This window comes from Xenopus tropicalis, chromosome 2 (assembly GCF_000004195.4).
Source record: "Xenopus tropicalis strain Nigerian chromosome 2, UCB_Xtro_10.0, whole genome shotgun sequence".
In the NCBI taxonomy this organism is placed as follows: domain Eukaryota; kingdom Metazoa; phylum Chordata; class Amphibia; order Anura; family Pipidae; genus Xenopus; species Xenopus tropicalis.
Window position 1 is genome coordinate 46,969,517 of NC_030678.2, and position 18,468 is coordinate 46,987,984.

The 18,468-nt window shown below is 36.9% G+C and overlaps 1 protein-coding gene across 1 annotated transcript in view; it reads right to left on the bottom strand.

The window, feature by feature from the left end:
• The window catches only part of col26a1 (collagen type XXVI alpha 1 chain), a 231,894-nt gene that overhangs the window by 186,420 nt on the left and 27,006 nt on the right, over positions 1-18,468 (bottom strand). The window contains exons 2-3 of the mRNA XM_004911725.3: positions 4,971-5,093; positions 2,466-2,569 (exon numbers count right to left, since the gene is read on the bottom strand). Coding sequence (XP_004911782.1) covers positions 2,466-2,569; positions 4,971-5,093 — 227 coding nt within the window. The remainder of the gene's footprint in view (positions 1-2,465; positions 2,570-4,970; positions 5,094-18,468) is intronic.

Genomic DNA, 18,468 nt, shown 5'->3' on the forward strand with positions numbered 1-18,468 from the left:
CCAAATAGATTACAGATACCTGCAATCAGCAGATCTAATATCAATTACATTAGGGTTTTAATATCTTTACTTCAGTGTAATAAAGCCCAGGACTAGAGATGAGCGAATCAGTCCTGTTTTGCTTAGGCGAAAAATTTGTGAGATTTTTTGTTGACGCCACTTCCCCTATTTTGATGCAACCGCGCCCATTTTTATGTGCCCATGATTTTTTTTGCCATGCGAAGAAATTTTCTGCTGCAAATTTTCGTGGAAGTTTCACTAAACGATTCGCCAGTGCAGAAGTTCTTTACGAATCCATGCCTGGCGAAACATTTCACTCATCTCTGCCCATGACTTCTGTTTCAATGAAAACAATTATACAGTGCAACACAGATATAGCTGTTCAGAGCTTAAATTAATATATTTTTGCTCGTTTGGTCTTTGGTCTTTCTCATATTTTGACATGCATTATAGGAGTGCTGTATAAGCCCAGATGTATACATACATAAAACATGCAAGCTATTACTGAAGCTTTCCCATACCTGCTTAGGCTAACATCAGCTACTTTATTCAGCTAACTCTCTCTTCTTTGCTCAACAGCTGGACACCCTGTACCCTGTGATAGTGTTCCAAATTTTTGAGCACAAATTGTTTTGTACTCCAGCCAAGCTAACCACTTCTGCAACATAAAGGTATCATAATGATTCTGCAAAGGACCAGGAACTTGCTTAGTGATATAGGGGCTTTCAGTTTTCTGTACCTCACTTACAATATTCTGTTCTCAGAAGATTGAATATCGAGACAAAAAACCTCAACCCTCTTACTTCCAAACCTGCACATCTGCTCATCAATTTATTGGCACAGATAAAAGAAGTCTGTCTCATACAAGAAAATGCTGACATTATCCCAGTTTTCGTGTCTCAGATCTCGAAAATGATCCCATCAGGGACACATATCTCAAATTCGGCCTCTGCAGTTTCCTTCCTCTGAGCTAATACAATAAAACCCCTAAGATTAGTAAAGATTAGTGCATCATAAAGTCATATCTGAGCTTAATAACCGGGTGGCTTTCTATAAGCATATCTAATTCATGCACCTGACACATAAGCCTCCACACAAAGCCCCACAAATGATATGGAAAATGTTATTTCCTAGTAAAAAGAATTCAGTAAATAATCCTGTCTAGCAAAGCCGTGCTACAGGATACATATTGCTAGGCAAATAATGGGGGTTGATTGCTTGCACATCTTGGTCACACTGAAACAATTTGCACATTGGGGGTTCTCTCAGTTCAATTGGTGCATAATCTGTTACATAATTTGAAGAAAATTCCATAACATACGCTGTGTCAGATAGGTCAAAGGGATTCCCTCAGGAAGCAAATGTTTGAGTTTGAGTTATCTGTCATAGATAAAGGAGATCAGGTCAAATTAAATTGGGCCTACTATAGCATGTTTGTACTAAATGGGCCATTCTTCACCAGATTTTTTTTAGGGTGATGTGATTGAAGCCTTTATCTAGAGACGTAGCCCTTGAACTGGGCATTTTGCAGAACATAAAAAAGACTAGATCATGGATGTTAATATGACCATAGACTAAATTATAAATATATCAATAAATGGAATTATAAACCAATGTATAAAACACAAAAATTAAAAAGGGTGTGGGCTCTGTATAAGAAACCCCATACACTTCCACTAATTGTACCAAGACAACAATGCCTTGAGAGGCATCAGTGTACAGTAGGTGCTTTCATGTGATTTCCTTTAAACACAAAGGGAGAAGGTAGTGGGGAATCTTGCAGGTTTTGACCCCATGTTTTAAGGCAGCAAGAAACATGACAGGTAAAATTTTCAAGAGTCTATAATTTTTCATACAGAGGCAGAGTTTCTCCTCCTGCCACTATTGCATTGATAAACCAAGCACAGGAAGTTGGATAAAAAATGAAAGTACTTTTAATTACACTGTTTAGTACATATAACATATAACAAAAACAATAGGCATATTGCATGTCCAAACTAAGCATTATTTATTGGAACCATGTTGAATATAGTTATATAATGCACCTTCATGGAAATGAAGCTGCACACTGCATTTTAAACAAACCCAGTTGTGCAACTCCATGTGCACACATTTGTAATCAATGAAACCAATACAATTACATGTGATTTCACATGGACTGCAGCCCATAAAGATAAATGGGGAAGCAATTATCTGTCCGTGCCATTCATACATTAACCTACAGAATATAGTTTGTAATGTTCTGATAAATCAAAGTTTACTGTAAGCAATAACAAAGTGAATTCTATACAGACTGAATACCTTAAAAACTTGATTACATTCGTACTGTATTTCCCTCCATGTTTGGAGCCATGCTGTTTCTAGTAAATTCCTTAAAAATGAATAAATTTTTGTACATTGACTAAAAAGACAACATGTATTTTAAAGTAAATAAAAACAAAATAAGGAGTCTCAAGATAACTTACCTTCCTCACAATTACTTCCAGTGAAACCAGGGCAGCATCTCCATTCCTGGGTGGTCACTGTTCTGTATGACATTTTATAAACAGGTCTGAGAAGAGTCCTGTAACTGGAAAAGGAACAAGACTGAATTCATCTGTATTTAAAAGATAAGAATTCTGTGCACAATTTATTTATAAAATTAGGCTCATTAGATTACAGTAATGGCAGCTCATTACCTTTTAGTGGTAAAATCTAACCCATCACTTTTACTATTTAAGAGTTTATTTTCAGCAATTGATACCCAAACCTATGCCCAGCATAGAGTTTAGCTCTCTCAACATAAAATGAGTTTCAATTATTATGTCAATTTGATATTATGGGTTTATTAGAAAATGTCTCCCCTGAGGCTAGAGAGTTATCCTCTGAAGGTCAGCAGCTTCCTGACCATATATGAAAAGATCCATTAGTCTTGTAAGGCACCAAATGAAAGGATTGTTAATTCATTTTCTCTCATGGTGAGTCATTTTGGGCTAATCTAATGATTTTGCCACCCCATCATAGGGGCTAGTGATGGCTTATTAGACATGGACAGCATTAGCAGGCTGATGGGATCCTTGTGATCCCATGACTTTTTAAACTGCTTGATGGACACTGGTAATGCCCCATGTTCAGAAGATTATATTAGTTAAACATCTAGTTGAAAAATATCTTCATTTATCTTTCTTAGTATTTTAGAGGGTGAATTTTAATGCCTAAATTGTATGTACTGTATATTTAGACCTCATACCCAGGCAAAAAAGTTTGATTCAGATCATAAAATAACATATAAAACTGTGAGGGTTGAAAATGAAACCTTCATCATTGTCATCTTCAAATTAAACGAAATCAGTCAGCAAAAAACATTGTTCACAAATATCCAAGGTTGTTTAGTGTATATATATATATATATATATATATATATATATAGATAGATATATATATCCTTAAAGGTGCTAGGTAGACTGATTTAAGTAAATCTACTTACTTAACAGTTAAAGTGTTGAATTTCGCATTAAATTAAAAATGAAAGATATAACCAGGATTTGCATTCAGGTACTGCTAGACGTTTGTCTTACTTTTGTTGGCATTAATTACATGGCCACAAGCCACTGAAGATAAAGATAGGTAGATAGAACAGTTATTAATGTGAATAATTATAATAATGTTCCAGATTTACTGGGGTTCAAAAAAAAAGGCTATCACTCTATTACAAATGTTTCTGTGTGAGGCTTTATTTCTTGCCCAAGCAAAGTTTCCCATAGCCCCAGTGCTAACTGCATGATCTGTAGTGGTGTGCTAGTGTGAGTTAATATGGATGCAAACATAATTCCAAATATTCAGCTATAATTTGGGTCCTCTGGGACATGAGCCCAAGACCTCTGCATTATAAAGTATGTCCATTGCCTTATTTGAGATGAACACATGGTCCTAATTTAATCCAAGTACTGACTGTCTCATCTGGTTTTGGTATAGAAACAGTTTTTTGTATTTTGGCAATACTGTGCCACCTTCCTGCCCCTTAATTCTGTCTGGCATAACCTTGTCTAGTTTAATCTGTTATTTTCACTGTCGGATTCCTGAGGCCTATCAGTGTTGCATGGAGTCCCATGTCATTATTTTAGTTACAGCTACAAACTATAATGTTGACTAAATGAAGTAAGAAATGGGTTCATCTTAGGTTTTCTGTGTCAAATATGTGCTGAGAGCCGTACAGGATAACTTTTTATTTTCTAAATGAGTGATGTTTGGATACCAAGTTAGGACATGAAAATAAGGTCAGCCGGTTCACTGATTCTTAGAAATGACTGGATGTGTGCCTCTAAACTCATGGCATTGTTCAAACATCTGCAAGTCCTTTCAGCATAGAACAGATGGAAATACATTTTTATTTATGAAGGTTGGTGACAGTCTAACTATGCTTCTACAGCTGTTATTAGAATACAACTGTTTGGTATAGTTGACTGTCTTTGTTTTGGCTGTTCCTGAAAGCAACAGCTGGAAAGTAACAAACTGGTAATACAGGTATGGGACCTTTTATTAGGAAACCCATTATTCATAAGCTCCGAATAATGGGAAGGCCATCTTCCACAGACTGCACTTTAATCAAATAATTCACATTTTTAAAAATGTTTTCCTTTTTCTCTGTAATAATAGAAGAGAACCTTGTACTTCATCCTAAATATTATTAACCTTTACTGGAGACAAAACCTACTGGGTATATTTAATGTTTAAATGATTTTTAGTTATTAGTATTATTTAGTAGACTTAAGCTATAAAAATCAAAATGATAGAAATACCCCCTTATCCAGAAAACCCAAGGTCCCAATTATTCTGTATAACAGGTCCTATAATTCTACCTTGAAAAGGTAATATTCTTTTAGGTTTAGAAAGAAATAAAAAGCGAAAAAGGTGAGAAGAAAACACTTCTCTACCAGAAAGGTAATAAAACAGTACAAATGTATAACAATGCACTTCGATGAGATACCTACCTCACAAGATTGGCACATGGTCCAGGCCATCTGCAGCTCTGGTAAACCCTCTGAACCACTGTCTCAGATCCATTTTGTACTTGGCAGGTTACTGTCCTTGTGACGGTGAACTGACACCAGTTTCTGTTTTGGAGAAAAACAAGCATTAACATACTGTATTAAGTCATATTTATCTCATATAGTGCCTAGCATGCATTTGCGTAATTGTTGTATGACATGTAATTGCAGATGTTATGAAATCAAGATTCTTTAAGGTTCTCAGAAAAAATCTTGATCAGCAATAGGGATTCCCAAGATGAAATTACTGTCGAGTTGTCCCAAAAGGTTGTATATGCTTGACTAGCAAAGCAAATGGGCCGATGTAGATTATTTCATTTGTGCCGAGCCAGAACTAAGCGTAGGCAGAAGAGGCACCTGCCTAGGGCACAATGAGGGGGCAGCAGGTGGGTATCTCCTGCCTACCCCTAGTCTGCGCTACCTTGTCATTGCCCCCACTGCTTGTCATTGCGCAACAGGGGCAATGACCTCCCCCATGCAACAGCATTGCGCATGCATGCAGGCACCAGTACACACGCATGAAGGGGGGGCAGGAGGTTGCAGGGGCGAGGTATCAGACACTTTTTATTTTTGGGGATTTTAGAAGCAATCTAGTTGCGATAGAGTCTTGTTTAGCTTAGCAACCAGGCTGTAGTTTGTTTAATAGACCAGTATAGGAACAGAAGAGGGCATGAACAGAAAGATAAGTAATAAAAAGTAACAGTAACAATAAAATTGTAAGCTCACAGAGCAAAAGTTTTTTAAAAAAAACTATAAAAAAATAATGAAGACCAATTGCAAAGTTGATAGGAAAATAAATACTATGTTCTCCAAAGCCTCCAGAGTAGACTGTATTCAGCTATATAGAAAAATTAAGTTAATCCTCAGTGAGAATCCAACAGATTGTGTTTTGCTTAAAAATCTTTTTTTGTTGCTGTCTGCTATCATATTCCTGCTTGCCATCACTCTGAGTGGGTCTACGTAGTATGAAAGCATCCCCCTCTAGTCAGGAAGCTGAGTAACTTCAAGCGCATTTCTGCTTGGCTCACCTTTGCTTTCTAAATGAATAAAGCTGGGTTTAATGACTTTCTAAAGAAAAAGATGGAGAAGCAGCTCATTTTGCCACTTAATTTGCTCTAATGCACAAGGTGGGACACGGAATGGATAACATATGCAAGCAAGCCAAAACTGACCACATTACAGAAGTACTGAAGTATGAAAAACATAGAAAACGATATTCATTGGTCAAAGTATTTTTAATAGCAAGTGGCAACAATAAAATAATGCAAGAAAAATACCGCATGATATCAAAAAGTGCTCATTGCAATACAATTTCTATTTTTACAGATTCATCACACGCAATAAAATAGTGCAGCCTATTAAAAGCAACCATTAACTCTAATCTCAGCTTCTGTTTGTATTACATGGAGATTAACTGTCAGGCTGCTGTACCAGCACATGTTCTTTGTGGAGCAGGAACTTGCCTGGCTGCCAAACACCTTGTCATCTGGATGATACATACACCATGGGGAACACAAGAGAAATAGCTCACACTCTTTCAAGATGTATATCATTTAATACACTGTACCAAGAAGTCTTGCAGACACTTAACATCATTATTTACACACAAATCTGTTTAGTTCACTGAAAGGTGGCTCTGAGACATGCAGTATAAAGCAAAGAGGGTTCATTTATGAACACAAATTGGCACATTTGTAGCCATAATGCAGTTTTTCCCAAGATTCTGCCAGTCTTTACTCACTTTCTAAAAAACTTATACTACTCCCTAGTTAAGTAGCAATGAGTAGTGATGAGCAGTCATAGATTCGCAGTGAAATTCTGCATTTCCCCATTGGTGAATTGTTTTGTGAAACTTCTGCAAAATTTAACAGAAAAAGGCATGGCCACGTCAAAAAAGTTGCAAAAATGTTTCAACGTTTTGCAGATTTGCTCATCACAAGCAATGCAATCCATCATTACAGTATATCCATAATTTTGCCTATGACAGAAATAGGTTACTTGTAAATTAGAAACACAAACAGTTATGTACCAGTTAACATACACAATGCAGCAATAGCTGGTCAAGAACAATGTAAGGTAATATATTTTTAGTCAAGCAGGTGAGATAAGAATAACATTTCTCACCCTACTGCAAGGTCACTTTCTATTCGTTCCTATGGGATTTTTAGATGGCATATTTATCAGTGGGTAAAAGTTTGGGTTCATCATTTGATAAATATGGTTCTAAAAATTCCATAGAACTGAATAAAAAGTGGGTGAAATTTTCTGTGGTGAACTATAACTAGTGATGAGCGAATTTTTTCGCCAGGCATGGATTCACAGCGAATTTCTGCATTTCGCCATTGGTGAATTGTTTTCCAAAACTTCTGTTGCGCGTCAGATTGCCCGTGGTCGCTTCAAAAAAGGGCGCAGACGCATCAAAAAAGGGCGGGCGACAAAAAAATAGACGCAGGTGACAAAAAAATAGACGTGGGAGACATAAAAAACCCTGGCGACAAAAAAAAATTGAGCGACAAATGTGTTTAGAGAATTTTTCGCCGTTTTGCAAATTTTCTTGTAGTTTTGCGAATTTTATGGAGAAGCGAAACGGGACAGATTCGCTCATCACTAACTAGAATTTCACATTTTGATAAATCTGCCCCTAAGTGTGAAGGTGGAAAGAAGTGGATCCACTATAATCTAAAGCTCAATGTAGCTGCACTGACATAGCTACCCAGCAGATTGCCGGTATGCGGAGTTAACCCACAAATGCCTGCTTTCACATTTCCAGGCCAATCTCCTCTCAGTATAGCTGCAGGCTCTTTGTTTCTCTGCCTGCATTTTGTAGTCAGACAGAGAGAAGCAGAGCCAAGGCTTTCATTTATGTGCCAACCCCAATCTACTCCTCATGAATACAGTGCAAGAATACAGGAAGATGCAGGTCTCCGGGCTGGATGCAAATGTGCAAACATGGCAGATTTCAACCATAATATTATGCACAATTCACCCTGCACTTTGAAAATGAGGTTTTAACTCTTCCATTTTCAGCTACTGAACAGGTTTCTGTAATTATATATATATATATATTTACAACTTTGCCTTCAGTCCTGAGCAATTGCAATATTAATGTAGCCAGAAGCACTACACAGTGAAACATCTTAATGAAAAATAGATCCCCTGTTTCACATATAATAAAATGACAAGCTAAATATATTAAGCATTTCACTCTGGCTTTGATGTATAAGATTGAAGATGACAGCGCAATGTAGCTATTTAGGTTAAGATGGCTGCCCTTGAGCCACATTTAGAACTTTTTTTTTTGTGCTCTGAAAACATTTAAAACCCAGGCAAAGGTAAATAGGAAATAAGTACTCAATAGCTGGTTTATTTTTAGTTTCAGATTCCTTTAAGGTTATGAAAACAATTGTGCAGTCTCACAAAGTATATGTTAGTAATAAGAAAAAAATTCTATTAAATGAGGTTTAAGGGATACTGATGTCAAAATGAAAATGATATTTTTTTTTACTTAGTAGCAGTATCTAATACTGTATAAAGCAATTTAGTTTTGAGGGAAAATATCTACTTTAGTTTTTGAAGCGTAATAACTCAGTGGGGCATGAGAGGTCAGCCTTGCCTCTAAACACCCCTATTGCTCCGAACCAAAAACTCACCCACAACTACTTATGTATTATCTTGTCATATTCTCTCCTGTTTCTAAAACTTAGAGGCAGACTTACTAAAAGTCTTTTTTTTCAGATTTATATTTGTTTAGAACCACAAAAATGTATTCCCATGATTTATCAAAAAATCGGAATGGAAAAACCACGAATGAAAAAAAAATGTATTCCCATGATTTATCAAAAAATCGGAATGGAAAAACCACGAATGAAAAAAAGAGGAAAAGTCTTTTTTTACACAAAAGGCAGCATCAAAACCCCCCAACACCTTTAAAATCGCAAAGTAAGATCTTTCAGTTTTAAAGATAACATTTGCCATTGACTTCTACATGATCTCAACAGGTTTAGCTGATTTTTTTTAGATTTTTTTAAAAAAAATTCACAAAAAATATGAGGTTTAGCACAAAAAAATGCCTCCCTTATACACAGCTCAGCAATGCTTGATTTGACATTGATATTCTGATTTTGTGAGCTGTTATTTTTTCACATTATTATTTCATTATTTATATTATTATGTAACTTTTTCTCAAGCATTTTTTCCATTTTGGAATTTCAGAAGCTATCTGGTTGCTAGGGTCTAATTTACCCTAGGAACCAGGCACTAGAAGATGAATAAATAAGGGCCTATTCTGTCTATTCACAAGAATTACATGAGCACAAATATCAAATACTCATTCTTGCAATTAGACTCACATACATATAGTTATGAGCGAATGTGTCCCATTTCTCTTTGCAGAAAGATTTGCAAAACTGCGGAAAAATTAGCAAAACGGCCAAAAATTCACGAAATGCAGCTACCACACAATGCAAGCAACTTTTTTTAACATACCTGCTACTTTTTTGACTTGCCCGCTACTTTTTTTTTTTACATAACTGTGACTTTGCGTCAGTTTCAAGAAAAAATCCACCAATGGCGAAATGCGGAATTTCGCAACTAAACCATGACTGGCAGACAATTTCGCTCATCACTACATACATAACATCAGACATCCATGTGCGTTTGTAGGAACAAGTTTGTAGTTATCCACGTGCAGTTAAGTCTCACATGTCAGGTTATTTTAATAAATATGTCATGTCATTTTGAAAAAGGCAATTTGACTCTGACAAAACATGCCAATAACAGCTGCACTTACTGCCATGGGGGGAACTCTGTAATGTTAACAGACTTGCATTTACACAGCTGTACAACTGGCAAGTTTGCAGAGCAGCACAAACCAGCTGGATAGCAATGACTGACTGACATTGATGCTGGGACACTGCTAGTTTTTAAATCTGCCCCAGATCTTACGCGCAGGGACGCAGGTCTAATAAACATTGTACCACATGAAATCGAGGGTTTAGAGGGTTTTCTGCAAGATATATTCCCTTATATAGTAGTAAGCGAAACCATTGTAAAATTCACAAAATGCATGTGTCAATGGGTGTTTTTTCGCTGTGAGTCTTTTTTTTGTGGCGACTTCTACCACGCGAAATACATTGTGGCCTAGGGGTATTATTTTGCAGCAACTTTTTCCACAGTGACTTTTTTTTCACTGGCACTATATCCAATACTATACACCGGTCTGGACTGGGCTTTAAAATAGGCCCCAAAAGCCCCCCACCATATGAATAGTGACTGTCTATGGCATTTTGTAGCAGCCCCTCTGGTCATTGGCGTAACTATGGAAGAAGCAAACCCTGCAGTTACAGAGGGCCTGGGCCACGGTAAAATGACAAAAAGGAGATATTGGGCACCCTAAAAACCCACAGACAGGCCAACAAAAAATAATAGTTAAAAACTGAAAAAAAAACTTTATTAAATAGATCCTGATGCGTTTCATGTCTGACCCGTAAGGCTCTATGAGATTAATATTTAAAAAAGCTTTTTTCAATGTTTAACAATTATTTTTCTCTCTGAAGGAACAGGCAGGGTGGATTAATCCAGGGATTACAATGGGTTGACCAGTTTAGGTACTTGGGCATGATAATTAGCAAATCTATGGCCCTGTATGATGACATGAACCTGGAACCCATTCTCATGAAATTTAAAGAAGATGTCACTCACTGGGTCACGTTGCCATCTTTTTTTCCAAAATTCATTCATATGGGCACAAGCTTAAAGCACCCTATGAAGAGGGAGGCCTAGCCCTGCCAAATATGCACACATACTACCTAGCTAGCCAAATGACTTATATTCACAATTGGTTCCAAGCAAATCTAGAAAACCCACTCACGACTCTACAAGGAAATTTTACAGATTATTTAAAAGCTCTGAGGTACTAACTACCCCAATTAGTTTGGAACAAAGTTATGAAACAGCCTCAAGGCACATACTCCCCATACTTACCACTGTGGCAAAATGCAGCGCTTGCACACTTCTACAGTATGAAAGTGTTGACCTACTAGGGGTGTAAAGTGGTTAAGTGACCTACGTCAAGATGATATCTTTATAACATCTGATACTCTTAAGGGCAAGATAGGAAATGATAACCTCCAGCTTTTCAGATTTTGCAGCTGCAGCATGCTTTCAAAAACCTGTTTGGTACTCTAACTCCAAGTCCTTAAATGATTTGATAGGAGGAGAGATTGTGGAACCCCTGCCCTAAAAAGCCACCCTCATAGTTGTATAGGTTGATACTAGTATGGTCCCCCTCTCCATTCACTAAGGCTAAACTTAAATGGGACAAGGTTACATAACAACTTAGTGATGAACAGTGGGAGGAAGCAATGGACAGTTTATATAACTCCCTCATTGCCACGCTGTTGTGTTTGTTGTTAAAAAAAAAAAACAAAATAAAAACCTTTGTAAAAAAAATCTCATTATTTATTTTCCCTTATTCATTTTTCCATGAAAAGCAAATGCGTGTTTTCAACAAGCTTGTAGTTTCCACCCCAGTGGAGGCAATAAAAGGACAACCATTTGGGGGTTTTATCTTTGAAAGCAAGCAAGATGCAGGTAAAACTCAGTCCCCTTTGTTAAATGTATATTGAAGCAGTAGAATTCTTAAAAGGATTCTGTCATGATTTTTATGTTCTATCGTTTATTTCTAAATGACGCTGTTTATATAGCAAATAATTCACTCTACCATTTAAAATTTTGTTCTTGAACCAACAAATGTATTTTTTTTTTGTATTTTTTTAGCTGTAATATTGGTGTGTAGGCGCCATCTCAGTGCATTGTGCCCGAGCTTGAGCTTTCAGAAGGAGCCAGCGCTACACATTAGAGCTGCTTTTAGGTAACTTATTGTTTGTCCTACTCCCATGTGACTGGAGGAGTCCCAAGCCGGACTTGGATTTCTTACTATTGAGTGCTATTCTGATATCTACTGGGAGCTGCTATCTTGCTCCCTTCCCATTGTTCTGCTGATCAGTTGCTGCGAGGGGGGTGATATCACTTCAACTTGCAGCTCAGCAGTAAAGTGTGATGAAGTTTATCAGAGCACAAGTCACATGGCTGTGGCACCCTGGGAGTGAAGAATATGGCTAGCCCCATGTGAAATTTAAAAATTAAATATAAATAAATCTGTTTGCATTTTTGTAAAACAGATTTCAATGCAGGATTCTGCTGTAGAAGCTCTATGAACTGATGCATTTTGAAAAAAAAAACTTGTTTTACCATGACAGTATTACTTTAATCAGATACAAGTAAGTAAGTGTAGGATTGGTCAGATCGGAAAGGACTTATGACAAACAATCCCTGTTTTGCTTAAAGGGTAGCTTAATGCACAGAATGTCTTAATGTCCTATATACAGTATATTGATAATGGGTGAGTGCAGAGCCTCTCTTGTTGCTGTTACAATATATGAGTTTTGTAGTCATGGCCACATTGAAGCTCCGTTTTACAGCTTAGAAAGGCATTTATTAGTGCATAAAAAGGGAATTTGAGTTGTCTTTCCCCACAGGTGGAATCTATATAATGGAACCTTCCTTCCAAGGATAGCATTTTTTTTTTAGTTTTAACCTTTTAACTATGTAAACAACTGTACCAAATTATCTTCTTGTTTTCCCAAGGATAATGGATTGTATGTTATAGTTAGCTGGAATTAGCTCTCAGGGCACGTAAAGCAGTAGGACTGTTTTGATAGGCAGTTTGATTTCCCTCAGTTTCAGTATAACTGCTCTCTTACTGGGCCTATCGGCTTGCATATTATAAATTGGAGGAATTTCAGAGACTCAAGGGTCACTACATTCTAATGGGAAAAATGTTAATCTAACTCCAGCAATAGGAAATATTCCCCAATTGTATAAATAGTCTTCTCTTGTTTGGCCAGTTCTTCACCGTTATGTAGTTATCTTTTATTAATGAAAATACAACAAATGGAACAGCATTGTTTTAAGTATGGACAAGACAAGAATTTTAACAGTAAGAAAATATAATAAATGATAATGGTTTTTTTTTTATTTATAAGTCCCAATGACCCACCTAAATGTACTAAATTACCGACTTTCTTGCTGACCTCGGAGTCTGTCAATTTTTTTGTTAAAGCATTGACTCTTTGAAAGGAATTTGAACTAGAATATATATATATATATCAGAAAATGTTGCCTTTTTATATCAGAGCCACCATTTTGTAATGTTCTGTGTACTCCCCCAGAGATCACCTGACTGGAAATAATGCAGCTCTAACTGTAACAGGAAGAAGTGTAGGAGTAAAAGGCAGAACTCTGTCCATTAATTGGCTGATGGGGCCTAGCATGTATGTGTGCCTTGGCTTGTTTGTGTGCACTGTGAATCCTATGATCCAGGGGGGGCTTTTAGTACTTAAAATTGCAATTTCCTCTTTAAGAGTACCCAATGGCACATACTATTAAAAAAGTATATTTTATTTAGATAAAGCTGGGTTAAACATATGAGCTGTTGTATGCAATAAATTTTTATAGAGACACCTACACTCTTTTTCTTTAATTGTATGGACTATACATTTTCTGAGAACTTGCCAAATTATAAGAAATATCTACAGATTTAAGATTTGTTCAGACTGCTTTTATCATGTCAAAATATAAGCATTAGCCAAACTAATGGCACTTTTTATAGGAATTTGTTCATATTACCTCCTATAATCTATGGATAACATGGAGTGAAATAGAGTCTTTAAAGACAAAAGCTCTTCTGCACCCAATCCAAACCACTAAACTCATTTGATTAAAAAGAATCAAAATTGTACTTTCTTGTGCTCTATATCCAAGGTCTTGAATTTGACATTTTCCAGGCTCAATGCTCTCAAAATCACTTGCACATTATCAAACACTGGGCCAGATTCAATTCAGTGAGAAAAAGGTTTATTACGTGATAACTGATGGGCGAGATTCAATTCGAGATGCAATTCAGAATATGTAACTCACTGTTTATTATGTGAAAACTCTATTAAAGTCTATGGGGAAAAAACTGGACCTGAATTAGGAGAAAAGTTTTCTCTCCTCAAATTAAATCGCGTCCATGAGTTTCCACATGATAAACCACGAGATAACTTTTTCTCAATGGCAGAATTAGATATGACCGGTGATGGAGCCATTTCAACCACTCCTACCTTGATGGAGGAATCCATGAGTAACATTATCTTGAGCTTTAATTATTAGCAGCATTAAGGAATTTAGCAAGATGTTACAATGGTATTTGCAAGGCAGGTTACATTGAGGGATATGGAGTACAACATGGGCATGGGGTGTCAACCAACTAATTCTATGTGTTGCTTGTATGCCTGATATTTTATATCTTTGTTTGAATGTTTCCAACTTCCAAACTCAAATCCAGCCCTGGGCCTAGCCCCCAACCTGCTGTTCAGCGGCACCCACCAGCATTGCCATCAGCCTTAGCTATTGGAAGAATACTGGGAATAAGGCCTACATTGGAGAGCTGACAGATAAAAAAAAACATGTAAAAGACTTTAATATGCATTTTGTACCATCACTGCCTAATGTTTCTAATGTAATGGGCTCCTGAGGATTGCAGACTTCTGTGCCCTACCATAAACATTTCTATATTCATGTTATTAATGTCTCAGTTTATTAAGAATATTTCAAAGGACGTGCATGCCAAATGCAAGTTTTGTATTGTAAGAAATAACCTCGATATTCACTATAGCAGCAGTGGTGTTAAATCTCCACTATGGGTTTATACATGACACCTGTTTTAGGGTTGGGATAACACTGAAGAATGAAAGGTCTTGAAACTGTCTATGGAGTCAAGGAGGTAATTAAATACTTTTGCACTCTGTTTCTCTGTATATATTTATTCATATTGTTACCACACTTATGGGATAGATATAAAGCTTTTTCATGCAGGATTATGTGTAGGCCCTTACATATGTACATATTTTTATTCAGAGGGGCACAGCTGAAAATGTTAGAGAAACCTTACTGTACTGTTGATTGATTCTGGCTTCAATCCATTGTCTGCACTAGAATGAATTTTGTTCCAGCAGGCTAAGTCCCCGGAACATGACAATATATATATATTGAAAGTAATATCTTGATTTTAGAAAAGCAAATCAGAGCTTTGTGCAGGTGATGGCAGAGCTGGGGGAAAAGAAATGACCTCTAGATCAGTTAAGGACTGTAAGTTTAATAAGAAAAGGAAAAGGCATGTTTTCTCCTCAGTAACTCTCACAAACATCTGTTAAACTTTGTATTAACAGCTGTTTCTTTCTCGTGTCTCCTGGCACATGCTGAGATATTGCAGCAGCATTGCCCTAAGCAAGCTCAACCACAAAATTATAACTCCAGGATACTGGTGTACTTTTCATATCATGTGAAGTCAGCACTTTGTGTAGCACTGTTTGCTTTTAAGATGATAACATTATGCAGAAGATGATATACCTCCTGCACAGTAAGTATGGTTATAGAGAGTAGAACATTACTGATCAGAATGAAGCAGTGTTGGACTGGGGTGTTTGGGGCCCACCGGGGGCTGTTACTTAAAGGCCCACCAGACCAGCCATGAAGGCCCCTAATTTTGTTGCAAAACCGTCCCCATCCCACTTTATACCCCTTGTGGCTGCAGCAAACAGATCCCCCAAGGCCCTGGTTGGCAGGGCCTGGAACAGCGGGGCCCACAAGGATTTCTCAGAGTTGTCCACCATTTCAGTCCAACCCTGGATTAAAACCAGAGATCATCAGCAGTACCAGACTGATGCTAAAATATACAGTGTGTAGCAATTTCATGTAGGGCTTACCAGTCTCCAGCTCCACAAAGTTCTTTTTGTGCATTGCAGTCCATAGTTGCACTGCATATGGCAGAGGAGCCTTTTGATACTGATTTGATAAAATAAGAAAAAAATTAACTACTACACAGTGGCATTGTATCATACAACTAAGTGGACAATGCATATATATATCAATCAAATAGCGCTCCATTTATTATGGGGATTCCAGGAGCACAGCAGACCTTCAGCTTAAGGGTGGTTAGAATACATTGCACATGATAATTGACAGGCTGGCACAAACTGGACCGATGCAGTTAAAAGAATGTTTTGTTAGCAAAGATTAATCCCAAAAGTACAAGCCTTTCGCGTTTCATGCCTTAGAGACCACTTTTGCCTATCATTGCCTATGATTAAGTGCCCTCTAAGCCATGAAACACATAAGGCTTGTAGTTCTGGGATGAATCTTTGCTAATAAAACATTCTTTTAACTGCATCTTCTAAGTTGTGATCTGGTTTGTGCCAGCCTGCCAGTTATCATGTGAAGTGTTCAGCTAAGTTTATTGTCTGCAAGTATTCCCAGACCCTTCTCAATCAATGGTTTACTTAACATATACTCATTAAATGTAAAGGTAGCATGAATATTTATGCCAGCCAATGCAATGTTCTTGTAAAAGCCAATTTATCCAGGCCAACAGATGTTAGTGTATACAGTAAGTGTTTATGCAACTCAGTACTAAAAGCCTCTGTAAAATCTAAGTAGACCACATCTAATGCAAAACCCATTGTAATTAGTTTAACAAGCAAATGTTATCATTAAATATGGTCACTCAATACATTAAATATCTTTTTGCGCACAAGAGATACATTAGTGCTGTACTCAAATTTTGTTTTGATCAACTTTGTATTAAGGGCATCTCTAACCATAAATAGTTTTTGTTACCCCACTCTCAGACTCTTATAAGGAAAGGTTTAAATAAAGGCATAGCTGTATAAATGAATGAACACAGTTATGAAATATTATTGATATTGATTATGAATTGTTGTTTTGTAGTACAGGCGTGGTACATGTTATTCAGAATGCTCTGGACCTGGGGTTTTCTAGATATGGAATCTTTTTATAATTTAGATTTCTATACTTTAAACCTACTAAAGGATCACTTAAATATAAAATAAAATCAATAGGATTGTTTTCCTTGCAAAAAGGATTAATAATATCTTTTTAAAAATGTGAATTATTTGATTAACATGGAGTCTGTGGGAGATTGCCTTCCCATAATTTGGAGCTTTCTGGATAACAGGTTTCGAATAGCGAATCCCATTCCTTTATAAACATAGACAAATTAAGCACGTTAATCCAAAATATGTAAAGTGTGGAGACTTAGCCACCTTAACTCAACGATAATTAATAGGAACTGCTTCTACTTTCCAAAGATCCTAGTAAATTGCCTTGCGAATCTCTTTTTTACAGTTTATAATAAACCACCATACATTGAGAGATGGTCACCTTCACTTCTTACTTTGAATTGTGTTTTTATTCACATTTTTCATAAAAAAAATCTACTTAGCTCAGTTCAGCACATAAAGCTCACATAAAGCTGCAATATAGGTAAATAAACATGAAATATACATGTGCATTATCACCATTAAGATCATAACATAATAGGTGTAATTTAAAAGTGAATACATTTATTAAATTTGTTCCCCCCAAATAAATCACAGACATTTTTACTTGCTCAGTGTTGAGATTTGCTTATAAGGATTTAAAAAAAATTATAATGTTATCCATTATAAATACATTTAAGGGTTTATTGGCTTCTGATTAAATTGATCGTAGTGTGTGTGAATGGGATCCTAAATTGGAAGTTTTGTTGTGGCTGGGACTGATGTATAATGTCTGTAAGGCACTTCGAAAATGTGTCGGCGCTATATAAATATAATAAATACTGCATGTATAATAATATTCCACAATTAACTAGAAGAGGCATGAGTACCACAGAAACCTGATACAGTTTATTCTGATATCTAGAAACCTGCCATTCTGCAGTCATTTTCAACAGCTGGTTTATGGTTTGAGCTTAGTAATGAGGTCAGTAATACTGAATATTATCTCGAAATAACTGCATATCAATAAAACCCCAGACAGAAGAGCACTAAGGGTCCAGGAGCTTAACCCTTTTGTTAAAATGCAGGGACCACTTCTGTCCAGGGTCTGGCTGCTCCCTGCACCTCAAAATGGATAAAAAAAAATCTGGCACAAGGTGCATGTGATGGCCCTGTCCAGGGTGTAGCAGAACTTGACAAATTTGTTGTTACTCCACCCCGTGATAAACTGCTAATGCATATTAAAATAAACATTTGGACCGAACAACATTACAGTGCAGAGTGCAGTGTTGGTGGGCAAAGGCCAGCCCTGTAATTTCCGCCTGTCATAGGGTAGCAGTACGTACAGCGCCCCTTGTGTCCTGTGTCTATCCCTCAATAGACAAGCAAAAGGGGGGGGTGCTCAAGTGCCTTACCCACCCCTCTTGAATACAGCAATGCCAAATACAGTCAGCACTGTATTAATGGGGGTGGGTGGCTGCAGGTCCTGGTTTTCTGAAACATAGAGACCTGTGGCAATTCTCTGACATGTAAATGTGCCTAGAAAGTAGTAATATAATCCT